At 55.0% G+C, this 14,861-nt stretch overlaps 1 protein-coding gene across 4 annotated transcripts in view; it reads right to left on the reverse strand.

Moving 5' to 3' along the window:
* Positions 1-14,861, reverse strand: part of KSR1 (kinase suppressor of ras 1) — a 152,014-nt gene that overhangs the window by 28,907 nt on the left and 108,246 nt on the right. For 2 of the 4 annotated variants that reach the window (XM_067715588.1, XM_067715589.1), the window contains exons 3-6: positions 12,947-13,094; positions 8,163-8,622; positions 5,684-5,688; positions 3,102-3,162 (exon numbers count right to left, since the gene is read on the reverse strand). In XM_067715588.1, coding sequence (XP_067571689.1) covers positions 3,102-3,162; positions 5,684-5,688; positions 8,163-8,622; positions 12,947-13,094 — 674 coding nt within the window. Of the gene's footprint in view, positions 1-3,101; positions 3,163-3,711; positions 5,459-5,683; positions 5,689-8,162; positions 8,623-12,946; positions 13,095-14,861 lie in introns of those variants that run through there. The other 2 variants (XM_067715586.1, XM_067715587.1) reach the window with 2 other exon arrangements.

A 14,861-nucleotide genomic window follows, 5' to 3' on the forward strand; every position in this document is an offset into this window, starting at 1 on the left:
GTGTCAAACGACGCACTGAAAAGGTTACTCACTGTAGCATGTTTGTGGCAGAAAAGACGAGAAACAAGCTGTGTCGTTTAGGTGTACAGGTGACTGACTGCATAAAGTATGATCCGTGCACACAACCAAATACCACACAGCCGGAAAGTAAAATAAGGAAGCTCTTTTTGCACAAATAGGCAATGATCATTAAATTATGTTGTCAGTGAAAAAAGTAAGGTACAATGCAACACAACTCCACTTATGTGAAGTTCAAGTACAGGAAAAACTAACCTATGACGACAGAAGTGAAAAGTACCTCTGGGTGGTAGCACTGCGGACTGAGAAGAGCCAAAGAAAACGTTCTGGGATGTGGAGGCTCTGAATCTTCCTCTGGGTGGCATACGTGGGTGTATACATATGTAAGAATTTATTTGTGTCCTTAGCTCTATATAAATTATGCCTCGATTTTAACAAGGAAAAAAGCAAAGGATAGAACAGTGTGTATAATATATGCAATATTTGTGTGAAAACAAAAAAGGAGGCGGAAGAATATACATATGTCTTTGCTTATATAAAAATATCTCCAGAAGGACACACAAGAAAGAGCCAAGATCTGCCTATAGGGGGAACTGGGGCCTGGTGACAGCAGCAGCGGCACTTTTGTCATATATATACCCTTTCAGACCTCTTGAGGTTTGAACTATAAATGTATTTCAATCCAAACTAAATAAAGTTTTAAAAAAACCACAAAAGATATATTGGAAAGGAGGATGGGGAGAGAGTGGGTGGTATCCTCCAGAGAAAAGGTCCAAGGTCCATTCATAGGGTGGGGAGGCCTGAGGGCAGAAAGAACTCACATTTTTGGAGGACTAGATGTTTTAAAGCGTTGTATATCATAGTAACAACAGAACAAACAGCAACAGTGTTTGGGGAACAGTGTGTGATACGTCCATGAACATTAGCTTACTCCTGGGAGTGACCACCCCTGGGAGTTAGGCAGGTCTGCGATTCTTAGTCCACAAGCAAGGAAACCAGCTCAGAGAGGTTAGGTGACTTTCCCGAGGTCACACAGTCCCTGTGTGACCCGGGACCCCAGGTCTCTGAACCAGAGCACGGCTCTATAAGAGACCCCTGGGCCAGAAAATAAGGGGAAAGGCGTGGGCATTGGGGCCCGACCACACTGGCTTTGAATCCTGCCAACTACTGGCTGTGGGATGGGTCAAAGCCTTTGCAGATGAGGCCAGCACTCTCCCCTCACAGGGATCTGGGGGGGATCGCTCGCATGCTGTATGAATGTGCAGAGCCTGGACTGTGGGCGTGAACGTCACTGCTTCTACTCAGTCAAGATGGGAGCTTGTGGGGCAAAAGGACAAAGACGCCCACCCCCTTGGAACGCTTTTGAAGGAGCCCCGATCCGGCCACCTGGGATCCACACTCCCCTTCTCTCTGGTCTTTAATCTCCTCTCATGTCAACATGGGGGGAAGGGGAGCAGCTCAGTGGTATGTGAGATGATCTCCACCAGGGAGTCCTGAAAGCAGGTGGAAATGAGAGTCGGGGCTCGGCCGGAGAAGGGGCAGGTGCCAGGGAGGTGGAAGGGGCGGGGTGAGCGTCATGGGACAGTTTTCTCCCCTCACGATGGGACCAAAAACCTTCAGAGCTTCTTGTCGAGAGAGGCCTGGATCATGAATTTAGAAAAACCAAGAGGGTATGAGCGTGATGTCCCACACCCACGCCCGGAACCCAGGCAGGCAGGGCAGCCTGGCCATGCCAGACAAGAGGGGTACTGCTGCCCGGGTGGAGGGAGCGGCAGCCTGGGAAGCACTCGGGGTCCAGCTGGCAAATCCTCTGTGCGACCAGGGGCAGCCGGGGCAAAAATGAAACAGAACTGATCCCGGTGTCCCTTGGCTAAGTCGGCCTCTCTCCGGCTAGAGGCAGAGGTTAAATACCCAGCGCTCCCCAGGGCTGGACGCGTGAGCCTCACACGCACTTCACTCCATTTTATCCTCACGACAGGACTGAGAGCAAGTCCCAGCCGTAGAGGGGGAAACTGAGGCTGGGAGGGATTCCTGCCGATGGGCGATGGGGGGGTCCCCACCGGAGAGGGAACAGGAGAGGTCCTGCCCTCTCACGGCTGGGAAGATCGCACTGGACACCGGGTGGGACAGAGGGAGGCTCTCAGACCTTCACTCAGACAGCCTCCCCTGGTGCCGGAGGCTCTCCTCCCCGAGGCTCCGGGGTACAGGCGTCCCGGCCCTGCCAAGGCTCTCAACAGAGGTGCCTGGGCACCAGCCACGGGGCTCAAGCAGCGTCTCGGTGGCCACGTGACCTCGGGCAAATGACTCAAGCCCCGCGAGCCGAGTCTGCACCGCTGGGTGAGGATCCGAGGCTGGCCTCCCGCACAGGCTGGAGTGCAGCTCACGCTCCGGGGGGAAATGAGTGGGCCCTGCTGTGTTCACAGCATCCTTTAATGGGGCGGCCAGAGCACCACGCATCCCAAGGGACCATCCTGCTGGCCATCGGCGCGGGGCGGAACGAGACGCAGCCCGGAGCTGCTGTTGGCAGCACACGCCAGCCTCACGAGCGCTGAGGCCGAGGCCTCTGGGCTGTCCACGTTATGGGCCCACATCAGTCACGCCAGCTGCGTGAGTGCCAGAGTCACCGGAAGTTGCTGGAATCCAGACTGGCAACCCGAGAACCTTAGGGATGGGGTCTGGAGTTTCAGCACGTTCCACGGGGCTCTGACGTGTGGCCAGTTATGTCCACGTAACTGATGCCGTGCTGGACCCAGAGGACGCTCTCGGCCCCTCCCTGGGCCTTTGACCCTGTTTCTCCTGGGACCTGTTTTTCCCCAGCAGACTGAGGAAGAGACCCATGGAGGGGCAGGAAAGGGCCCAGCAAGTCCCAAAGGCTGCTGGTGACAGGCAGGGGCTCCAGGTGGGTGCCGGGTCGTGTCCACAGAGGCATGGACAGACAGACCGGAGGCAAAGAGCCCTGAGAGACGGGAGTCAGGACAGCCCCTCCCCACGCACTGAAGAGCGACCCCCTGGTGGAGGCTCAGCTTATATGGGCCCCAGCCCAGCTCTGTGCCCCCTCCCCGCCCCAGCCCAGCTGGGCCTACCTGTGTGTCACCGAGAGCCCGATGTCCCTTCGTACCATCTGTGGGGATCCGTGCAGGAGATCTGCGGGGAAAAGGGCCAGGTCAGGCAGGCCGAGGGGGCCCTGCTGGGGACGGCGTGTGCCTGTGACCTTCTGTCTCAGACATCACAGGCTAGGGCGGTACGGAGGGACCGCCATATGGCAGAGGGACAGTTCCCTGAACCTGCATCTAATCAAGACAGAGACGGCCAGGCGAGACCAGAGGGGGCCAGTGTGGTCACCCTCACACTTGGGCCCCCCCGCAAACAAATGGTACCACTTAGCCTCCGCAGACAGTTCAGAAATGGTCCCCGTGAGGTTTCTAGCATTGGCGGGAGGCAAAGCCAAGGTGAGGACAGCAGCTCCGCTCCCCCCCGTCTCTTGCACTTCCTTGCGGATGCACCCACAGGCCACCAATCCTGGCTGCTTCTTGGGAAGCGAGCAGAAGCTGCCTGACCCTTGGCGGAGGGCTTGAGGCTGGTCGGCCTTGTGGCATACCTAGCTTTCCAGTCACAAGCACCTTGAGGATTCTGCTCTGAGAGCCACCAATGCCAGGGCCCGGCAGGCAGAGGGAAGACGAGGCGAAGCCTTACCTGCTCCCACGTAGTCCAGCCCCAGCCGGGCACTCAGTCTGAGCCTTTGGGGAAGTCTCAGGCCACGAGCTTTGCCTGCCTTCCTAGAGGGCACCCTGGCCTCTCTCTCCAATCCTGGCTTCCTCATAAGAACAGGCATCCCTGGTGTTCGTGGTATAATAGGGCAAGCAGTAGGGGAGCAGCTGAAAGCAATCTGTCCATCCACCAGCAGCCCACATGTCTAACCCCATCTCCCCTCCTCCACCAGGGCACCCCCCTCCCCCCTCTCCCTTCTGCCCATACTCAACACTGCCTATCTCCTCCTAGAGCAGGGGTTCTTAACTGAGCCCATGGATGGGAACCCTCAGGGGCTCTGGGAACCCTCTGGACTGGTAAGCGGAATGATGTGTGCTTTCCCCTAGAAAGAGAGTCTACACTTTTATCCAATTATCAAATAGATCTGTGCCCCAGAAAGGTCAGGAACACAGTGCTCCAGTGATCTGTGGCCATCTCATACCCTCTGAGTCAGGCTTCCACCCCATGCTGGCCTGGCACACAGCTGGCGCTCAATAAGTGATGGTTCACTCAAGGCCAAGTACCACACACCCAGCCACAGGAGAAGGGAGTGATGGAGGTACTGACTTTTCCTCCTACACCAAGGGGGGAGTCTGATCGGAACGAAAAGTCCTCTGCCACCCCCTGATAGTTGAACCCACAATCTCGCCAGCACGTCTGCCGTGGGGCTGCCTCTTCCCAACTCCGTCCTGGGGGTGGGGGCCACCCTACCCCAGTCAGTAGCCAAAGCCATCAAAGTACATGGGTCAAAAAGGGGTTAGGTTGCCAGTCTAGGAGAAACAGACTATGGGAAAATGAGATTTTAACCATCTATCTCTGAATGCAACCTACGATTGATTTGTAATGTCTGCCACAGGCCTGGGATAGGTAGGAGGGAGGTGAGATGAGGCTGTCCCTGATGGAGATGAAATACTGGTCCTGAAGGCCTCGTCCTGCCTTCCTGCAAAACTGGGGAAGCAGCCTCACTGCTATGGTCCCTGAATTACTATAGCAGCTGGGAATGGCAGGGCCAGGCTGTCCTAGGGATGCAAGTGCTGGATTCTCCTCCAAGCCTCTGGGAAGGGCCCTGGGAGTTTCTGCCTGTGCCCTGGGGACAGGGACGTGCGCCCTCCCTCCTCTCTCACCCCGGTGGTCCTGCAGTCAGATCCATTCTGGCAGAGTCACTGCCCCTCCGCATGTCTAAGACCCTGCTGACAGCCTCATCACTCTGCTTAGCCAGCTCAGGACAGTACAAAAATAAGCTGTTTTGCTCAGGCAAAAGCCAGACGTCTCTGCATTTCCACTGAGACCATCAAAAGCAGACCCCAGAGGTCACTTCCCTCTACTTTGACAGCACAGCCACGTGCAAGAACCAGCTCTCAACCCAGAGGCAGACAAGGGACTCAGAGGTTGCCTAGGCATCCTCGTCCCCTCCCAAGGGGATATTCGCACCCTCCGATCTCTCAGGGCCTCATTCAGAGCCGACCACGTTCCTGCCTCCAGGGAAGTTCCTCTCCTGAACAGAGGGGTCCCGAGACGTCAGCTAGGCTCTGCGTATGGCTACCGTCCACCTACACCGGACAGACAGTGCCTCTCTCCCGGGAGCGAGGCGTCACCATGGCAGCCCAGCTGGTAAACACTCCCTGTCAGAGGTCACCTGGCGGGGGAGCAGCAAGGTGCAAGTGGGACCCCCCCATAGGGCTGTCCGCGGACTGTGACGCTCTCAAGGTCTCAGCTTCTCAGAGCGGCTGCTGGCTGGGCCACCTCGTCACCTGAAGGTTCCCTGTCCTAGAGCTATTTTCCTGCCCAGCATCTCTGCTTCTGGACCATGGAAAGGCCAGCAGACTAAGAGAGGGTCGAAGAAATCCACCCTTGATGGGGACAGCGACACAAACAGGACTCCTGGGTGGCAGAGGGGATGAAAATGAATCACTCTTACCGAACCTGCAGGAGACAAAAAAGACAGAAAGTAGGATTATGTCACCGCACTGGCCTGGTGTTTCCCAGAACATCAGCCCTTGGGTGGGAGCAGGCAGGGTACTCGGACGAGGACTTTGAGCGCCTGGGGCATGGGGCCAGGCTGGCTGAGTGACCGGGGAACGTTTCCTCAATGAGAAGGGCCAGAGGTAGCTCCCCCGGTCCCCCACCAGTGGACAATGGAGCTATACCCTGCACTTTAATACATTGGCTTTTCTAAGCCTCGCCAGCCACCTGCATGGTAATTAGAGTTCACTCCATTTCACAGCTGAGGAAACAGGCTCACAGTCTCCCAAGGTCATGTGCCTGTAGGTGTGGGAGCCCTGCCCAGAGCCCTGGAAGGAGGGGTGCTCGGCCCAGGCAGGAGGGGGGCTCAGGCAGCCAGGGAGGAAGTGGCTGGGGCAGGAGGTGAGGAGGACAGTTGTAAGAGCAGAGAGGCAGCCCCCAAGCAGGGCCAGGCCAGGACGTGCCCTGAGCGATGCCTCCCGGGGGTGCCGCTGTCCCAGGGACGAAGAGAGCTAGGAACCCAGGCCACTCAGTCCACCCTCAGGGCTCATTGAGGGCAGCAGGGTGGCCTGAGCACCCATGTCAGTGCCAGTTTTGGTGGCTTTGTGGGGACCTGACTCAGAATCTCAGGGCCCAAGGCCCAGCTCACCAACGGTGGGATCTGAGGAAGTAGTGTCATCTGCCCGAGGCTCTGTTCTCCACCCAGAGCTGGGGGTGAGACCAGAGCCCTCCTAACACTCTTTTAAGGGAAAAAAATGAGGAAAGAGATGCACTGGGGTTTGCCCACTGAGATGCCCTCTGATGGACCCGTGTCCATGTTTCCACATGGTCATTATCACTGTGCTTCCTGAGAGAAGATCCAGAGGGGGAGGAAGGCTCAGCCCTTTCGGGGGGTGGGGGGAGGAGGGAGGATCCAGGCCCCAGCAGGACAGCCTGATCGAGAGTGGCAGGTAGGTCACAGGTAGATTTCTCTCCTTGGGTGACACACACTCAAAACCATCAGAGATGTCCAGGGTCCATCCCATAAGGGACCCAAGATAGCCTGCACTGGGATGGGGGAACAAGCCCACGTAAGACCAAAAAAGACCATGTCAGGAGAGGGACCAGGTCTCCAACCCTCAGAAGTACAAGAAGGTAAGAGGCACCCAAAGAAAACTCCCTCCTTCCCTTCTGCCCTGTCCACAAGGGTATATTGACAAGGGCGATTTTTGTAATAGCAAAGGACCTAAATGTCCATCAAGAGGGGAGGAATTAGTTAAACTATACACTGGAAAGAGGTAAAAAAAAAAAAAGTTAAAAAGATGAGGTAGGGCTTCCCTGGTGGTGCAGTGGTTGAGAGTCCGCCTGCCAATGCAGGGGACACGGGTTCGTGCCCCAGTCCGGGAAGATCCCACATGCCGCGGAGCGGCTGGGCCCGTGAGCCATGGACGCTGAACCTGCGCGTCCGGAGCCTGTGCTCCGCAACGGGAGAGGCCACAACAGTGAGAGGCCCGTGTACTGCAAAAAAAAAAAAAAAAAAAAAAAAAGATGAGGTAGTTTGAATAATTATAGATATATACAAAACTGATAACCTGGTTGGCTCCTGAAAGGAAAAGGAAAAATGGTAGGGAGTGACTTTATACTCTACAAAGCTCTACGCAAGCTACAAAGCTTTTGGATACTGGACTATGTGACTGTTACTACCTATAAAATAAACAGATTAAAATTTTTTTATAAATAAATAAGAGAGTAAGGTGTTTCAAGAGGTACTGACATGAAGTGCTCAGAAATAAAGGTAAGTTGAAAAAAATAGGGTATAGAACAGAGTACATAGTAATTGATAATCAGTAGTAGTTTCAGCATGATATTCTAATTCCCCCTTCTGCACACATGGGAGGATGACATTCCTTGGTTCCATTGTTTGGGTAGGGCCGGAAATGGTGAGTGGCACTTTCAGGAAAAAGCATTTAATTACTCGGTTGTAACATCTCAAGTTCTTTTTTCCTCTGCCACAGTGGGATGTTCTAGACAATGTTCCAGCCTGGAATCTGAAATGAGGCTGACCGTGACGGACAGGTAGCATGACCAAGAAATAAATCTTTGTTATTTTAAGACCCAAAGATCTGGGGATATTTGTTATTGCAGCATAACCCAATCTAACCTGGCTGACACATGGTATCATTTTGTGTGTGTGTGTGTGTGTGTGTGTGTGTGTGTGTGTGTGTGTGTGTGTGTGTGTTCAGAAAGAAATCTAGTAGGATTCGGCCCAAACTGATAAGGTAGTCTGGGGAACGGACTGAGAGATGGGAGCATCTTTCACTTTTCACGTTGCAGATTCTATGTTGGCTGATTTGGTCCATTTTCAATCGAGCCTGTATTACCTTTACAATGAGAAAACCGCAGACAGAACTTTCAGTAGACAGCAAACTCAGCACCTGCCTGGCAGGAACACTCACCTCATCGGGGAGACCTCGTCGATGCGGTTCCCCAGCTGAGACTCGTGGGACTTGCTCCGGGTGAGCGTGGGGAAGCTGGGCAGCAGCTGGAAGACCTTGCGGCTGGGCGGGGGTGGCGTTCTGGGCGGCTTCACCTTGGTGTGCCGGCGGAGCTGGGGCGTGGTCGGCGGGGTGATGAAGCTGGGCAGCGCGCGGGGCGTCAGCCGGCCGCTGGTGTGCAGGGAGATACAGGGGTCCGCGAGGCCCTCGCCGGGGCCGGGGCTTGGGGAGTCCGAGGTGGGCAGAGCGGACACGGAGACGGAGCGTGGGCCCTGGGCACCGCCGCCCACTCTGCCCAGCTGGGAGCTTCCTGGGGGCCAGGGCAGGCTGGCTGGCGAGAGGCTGTCCGCGGGAGGCCCAGAGCCACTTTCCCGTCGGGCATCCGACGGACTCCAGCCCGAGTCCTCTTTGTGGTCTCCGCCTGCGGGCCAAGAAGTCGAGTCACAGATGCTTGGGGCTGGAGGGATTCACAGGTGAGGTGGCCAGGACCCAGGAGCACAGTTCCTTAGCGGAGGCTCCAACTGCCAGCCTTCACCTGTTCAAGGCCACTGGTGCACACACACTAAATTCCACACTATCTGGCTGGCTGCGGGGGCACCAGCGTAGATATCACCGTCCCCAATTTACGGAGAGGAAAATGAGGATCAGAGAGGGAATGCGCAGGGCTCCTGCTGGCAGGTCTGTGCGGAGCGGGCGAGGAAACCCACCTCCGAAGTGGGAGACCTCAGAGAGGGAAGTGGTGACTGACCTCTAAGAGTTAGGGAAGGGAAGCTGGGCTGTGCGAAGGGATAACTCCCCTCCAAGAAAACTCAGTCATCGGGAAAAGAGGCTGCTCTGACCTTCCGACAGCAAATTGCCCTGGGAATTTACTAGAAAAGAGATCCAGCTAGAGAGAGATGAACAGCCACTTCCTTTGGAGAGGAGCCTCTGAGTGACTTTTGGCTGTCCTCGTGGTGACTCTGCCTGAGGCCCCTGAGGCCTTGAGGCTCCAGGGGTTCCAACTCAATGACACGGCCTGTCCATTCATTCGAGTATATGCCGGGTGTCAAGACATAAAAAAAAGACACATCCGTGGTGTCTGAGGAGTCCAGTAAGAGTGACGGACACTTAACACGGCGTGCTGCGTGCTGACGCAGAGACGCACGGGGACTGAGAGGGTACAGCGGAGGAGGACCCTAAATAGCTTGGGGGTCAGGGGGCTTCCCAGCGGAGGTGGCAACAGGGCTGGGCCAGCTGGGGAAGAAGTGGAGAAGGTGTACCAGGCAGAGAGAACAGTGCACGCAAAGGCAGGGAGCACACAGCACTTTCGGGCAATGACTCCGAGTCCCACATGACTTGAGAGGTCAGGACAAACCAGGGAGAGGCCAGAGATGAAGTTGGAGGGTCAGCCCACCTGGGGCCAGCTCCGGAGGGGCCTTGGATGTCTTGCCAAGGGCTTGAGGTTTGACCTTACAGGAAATGGGGAGATAGTGAAGGGGTAGGGGCAGGAAGAAAGGACCCCCGTCCACAGAGACTCTGTTGTGGGGAAGAAGACACCTCCCACCTCATATTTATCAATGACTGGAAAGTACAGGAGGGCAGATTTTGACTCAAGGCAAAATGAACTTTCACCCTGTAATCCTTCTACGTTGCGGGTTGTACCCTGTCTTCCTAAATCCGCCCAGCATGGTGAGGTTGCTGAGATTCAGAGAGGCTGTGTACACTGCCAAGGTCACACAGCTAAGTAAGCAGTGGGATGGGAACCGAGCTCTCGATCTCAACCACAGCACTGGGCCTCCTCCCCCAAGGCTACCGATGCTGAACAACCTATAACGGCACAGCCTTCGGAGGTAATGAGCTCTCTGCCATCAGAGGTAGTCAAGCCTAGCCCACAGAGCCATCTATTAGAGACGGTGCAGAGGGACCATCCTTTGCAGTTCTTAGGGTTTGTCCATTCCATCCCCTCCTCAAACGCCCTTCCTCCTACCTCACTGCATGGTGACTTTCTATTCACGGATCAACTTGGAGAATGAGTTATTCGTCTGTGTATTCCTTTAGGCTTGCTCCTTTAGAACTGTGGCCAAGACCTACACTTTAATTTATAAACTGGCCTATAGGAGGCACTGGACACACTCTTGTTGAGGGGATGAAAGAATGAGTGCCATGGGTTCACGGGCAAGTCTGCCACCAAAGGAAACAAGCCCTCGATTCTTCAAACTGTCTATTTAATCACCACTGCTTTGAGCCAGCTCATGGATGGCAAATGGCTCTTGTGCATGTCAACACCAGTCAACTGGCAGTGGCTGCTTGAGAATGACTCTGGAGTCACTAAGTAGGAAGAGCTCAGGGATTGATTAGTGATGTCTGCCATGGATGAAGGATAAGGAGTATCAGCAAGCATGATCTTCTCCTGTTCACCAGCCACTGGCATAAAGAAACATCCTTCATTACGTTTCTTAAGACCAGAGACATCCACATTTTCCATGACCCCACAGGCCTAATACTGAAAAGAGCATCTAATATGCACCAGGCTCTAGACTAAGTACTTATCCTTAACTCATTTAATCCTCGCAGCAATTCTATGTGAGGAAGTGTTGTTGTTATGTCCATTTTACTCATAAGGAAGATGCGGCACAGTGAGGTTAAATAACGGGCCAGGGTCCCGTGGGTTCTAAGTGGCTGAGCAGAGTGCTAGGCCCAGGCAGTCTAATTCCACAGTCTATCTTTACTGCAGCCTGACTGCTCTCACCTGGCCCTGTTGGGTGCCATGAAGACTCTGATTGCATGACCTGGGAGACAGGGTGATCACAGTTACCCACCCAGCCCCCAGCAGGTACACTCGAAGTGCAGCCACTACTGGGCAGACCCATCTGCCTGCCCGTGTCCTGGACTGGGGTGCGGTGGGTCCCTCTTGGGGATGTAGGGGTATCACAAGCCGAGATGGAATGAGAAAGAAGCACCTGGAATAGACTCTCTGCCCAGGACCTCCTCGGGGACATAGTGGAAAAAGCACCCTCTGAGAAAGAAAACTGGGTGCAAAGCCCAGCTCTGCCACGTGTCAGGTGCGGGACCCCAGACAACTCATCCAGGGCCTCCAGTGCTCGGATGTTTCAGCAACAAAAGGAGCTCGCCACCACCTCTTAAGAGGATGTTGCCGGGCTTCCCTGGTGGCGCAGTGGTTGAGAGTCCGCCTGCCGATGCAGGGGACACGGGTTCGTGCCCCGGTCCGGGAAGATCCCACGTGCCGCAGAGAGGCTGGGCCCGTGAGCCATGGCCGCTGAGCCTGCGCATCCGGAGCCTGTGCTCCGCAACGGGAGAGGCCACAACAGCGAGAAGCCCACGTACCACAAAAAAAAAAAAAAAAAGGCTGTTGCCACATGTGTGTCAAGTGCCTGGCACGTAAGAAGTGCTTCGTAAATTAGTGATCTTCCTATCTTGGCACCCAGGATGGACAGACAGCAGCCTTAACACACGGGGGTCACCACCACCCAATGGCTGGCTCCTCTACAACTGTTTCTAATGCAGGCATAGAGCGGGAGGGCTGAGACAAGGTCCCCCAGATTCCCAGCTTGGGTGGCAAGTACTTTTCTTTCTTTTTTTTTTCTGACTGTTGTCTGAAGGTGACTGACAGCAATGGCTAAATTAATCCATCAGAAATATCTTTTCTCTTGACATAAAGAAAAAAGACAGTGAAATGTGCACAGGTGGCAAAGGCTGAGGCTCAAGTCACAGTTCTGCCACCCACTGCTGTGTGTCCTTGGTTACCCTCTCTGGGCTCAGTCTCCTGCTCTGTAAAACGTGGGGACAAGACTGCTAACCATGTCCCTGTCCTGTTTACTCCACGGTACTTGCCAGAGGCCAGATGTGTTGAGGTTTTCCGAACTAAGTGAAGCTCTGGGCTCTGTGTTCAGAGGAAGACTTGGTACAATGGGGCCAGGGAAGAAATTAAGCACAGTCCTCTCTGGGAAAAAAAAAATCGAGTAGAATATAAACCTCAGAGCCTTCCTTAAGCTTCAGGCAGACAGAGATAAGACAAGTGGCTCAGCGAGTTAAAAAATGGAGCAAATTCCATTCATCAGGCGCATTTTAAAGGCTTATCTGGGTGGTCATGGGAGCGTTAAGTCAGGGCATTTGAAGCTGTTTCCAGGGCAAGATTTAGAAAGCCTGCAAATAATTCCCGAGGAACATTATTCATAATGCCAGGATTATACACTTCGCCTGAGGCGGCCATGTCCACACTCACAGCTCAAACGAGGTACAGTTTCTCTCCTCAGGCTTGCTTCAGGCTGAGCCCACACCAGCGCGGGCCCTTCTGAGCACACAGCCCAGCCGGCTGGCCGATGGGGATGGAGAGGGGAGGGGGAGGGGAGGGAGAGGGCAGGGAGAGGGGAGGGAGGGGGCTGGGTTGCAGGAAACTACAGAAGAGTCACAGAGCCCCACAGAGGTGCTCCACGGGGAGCACCTGCCCAGCAGACCAGCCCGGGGCTCCTAACGATGGCTCAAGCTTCATCCAGCCCAGTTGGGATCCGGGAGCCTTCTGTCTCAGGGAGAGCCCTCTGCCTCGGGTCAGGTCCATCACACGCTTTCTGAGGGTGGACCCTGGCCGTTCCAAGCTGGCCCAGAGACCCTGATCACACCGGCCCCACCCCGTCATCCATCCCAGCAAAAGCCCTGGCGCCCAGGGAACCAGGCCAAGCCTGGGAGAGAAGTCCAGTGTCCAGGCCAAGGGAGAGGGAGAGGGAAACGATGGGGCTGGTCCTACCTACCCAGGCCTGTCACCTTCCGCAGGCAGGTGAGGGCGTACTGCAGGCGGCCACACTCCTCGGCACTGGCCCCGCAGCGCCGCAGCGTCTCCTTCACCTTAGCCTCGTTCATGTCCAGCAGGGCATCCAGCGTGAGCTCGCAGAGGATCTCCTGAGGAGGCACAGGACAGGCGGAGCGCCGGCTGAGCAGTCACCCTCCTCCCAGCCGGGCCAGCCTCCCGCTGAGTGGCAGGGGCCAGCTGCTGGCGGGCTGGCCTCTGACCCAGAGCCTCCACTTGTCCGAGGACACCAGCAGTCAACCCTGGCCCCCGCCCCCAGCGCTCTGAGACAGCAGCTGAAGCAGAGATGCCAAAACTTGGGGTTGGGGGGAAAGGAAGGAAAATACCAGCAAAGTTCTGATAAGAGTGTGTTCCCTTCTCGTCTCTTTTTATTTATTCTTCTACACAGGAGAATGATGAAACACCACGACTTTTTAGAACGACAAGTACTTCAGATAAAGATAGCCCTTTACAATTTTGCTGTCTCTGAATCAGACAAAATAGGTTTCAAATAAAATTGACTGACGGAGAGAAGGATGACAAAGAATTAACCCTCGCCAAGCACAGTGTAGGTCCTTACTACCCGGCTTTATCTGATTCTCAGTCGCACCCTTCCAAGGTTTCAAGGTAGCGGACATAAGTGAGATGCCCGAAGGATGGAAAGACTGGTGCAGACTCTGAGGAGGGAGGGGCCACACAGAAGGAACGGGGTGGCCTCGAGGAGACAGAGTGGCCCCTGGCGGACCAGCAAGAAGGGAACCTCAGGCCTGAGGCCACAAGGAAGTGGATTCTGCCAAAGACCTGAACGCACTTGGATGTGAGTTCTTCCCAAAGCTTCCAGGTAAGAGGCCGGCCTGGCTGACACCCCGACTTTGGCCGGGCAGGTTGCTAAGCAGGGAAGCTGGACGAGCCCCTGGGGACCTCTCCATCCAGTCTTCTTCCTACAGGACTGGGAGCTAACATATGAGGGATGGTTTAAGCAGCTAAGTTCGTGGTAACTTGTTACACAGCAAAGAAAATGAGGACAGAGAGCGAATATTTGAATCAAGGCCTAACCCCAAAGCTTATGCTCTTTCCTCTCATCAAGGAGTGGGGAAACCCCTCCGGCTCTGATTACTTTGAGCCACATGGGATACGGAGCCTGGAGCTCAGAACAATGGGACACGTCCCTGGCCTCAAGTGGCTTGTGGAGTGACTGACGTGAAAATAAGTTACTGCAATGCAATAAGATATGGCCCAGCAGAGGGAAAGCTCAAAGAGCTATGGGACCAGTGGTGAGCTTGGGGGGCTGCAGGGGGTGCGGGTGTTGTCCCCTTTCTGGAGTTTCCAGATTTTCTATAACAGGGAAGGCCAAACATCCCACATCAAATGATTCATATAAGCTTGCAGGTTTTTTTTGTTTGTTTGTTTGTTTGTTTTTTGCGTGGGCCTCTCACTGCTGTGGCCTCTCCCGTTGCGGAGCACAGGCTCCAGACGCGCAGGCCCAGCGGCCATGGCTCACGGGCCCAGCCGCTCCGCGGCATGTGGGATCCTCCCGGACCGGGGCACAAACCCACGTCCCCTGCATCGGCAGGCGGACTCTCAACCACTGCGCCACCAGGGAAGCCCTAAGCTTGCAGTTTTTGATCTAAGCTGATTTTCATTGATTTTATTAGCCAGCTGTGCCTAATTTTACGAGAGCAATGTTATGGTCAGTCCATCCATGGTGCTATAAACCTTAAACTCAAGTGTCAAAACTGAACCTGATGAAGATACCGGCTATGAGTCACTAGGGCAATGGTTTGGGGGCTCTGTGACGCCTGGGGGGTGGGGCCACATCTGAGGCCTGGCATGTGGCCCCTGGTGTCTGGCCGCGTCCCCTCTCCCCACCTTTGTGTCTT

This window comes from Pseudorca crassidens, chromosome 19 (assembly GCF_039906515.1).
Source record: "Pseudorca crassidens isolate mPseCra1 chromosome 19, mPseCra1.hap1, whole genome shotgun sequence".
In the NCBI taxonomy this organism is placed as follows: domain Eukaryota; kingdom Metazoa; phylum Chordata; class Mammalia; order Artiodactyla; family Delphinidae; genus Pseudorca; species Pseudorca crassidens.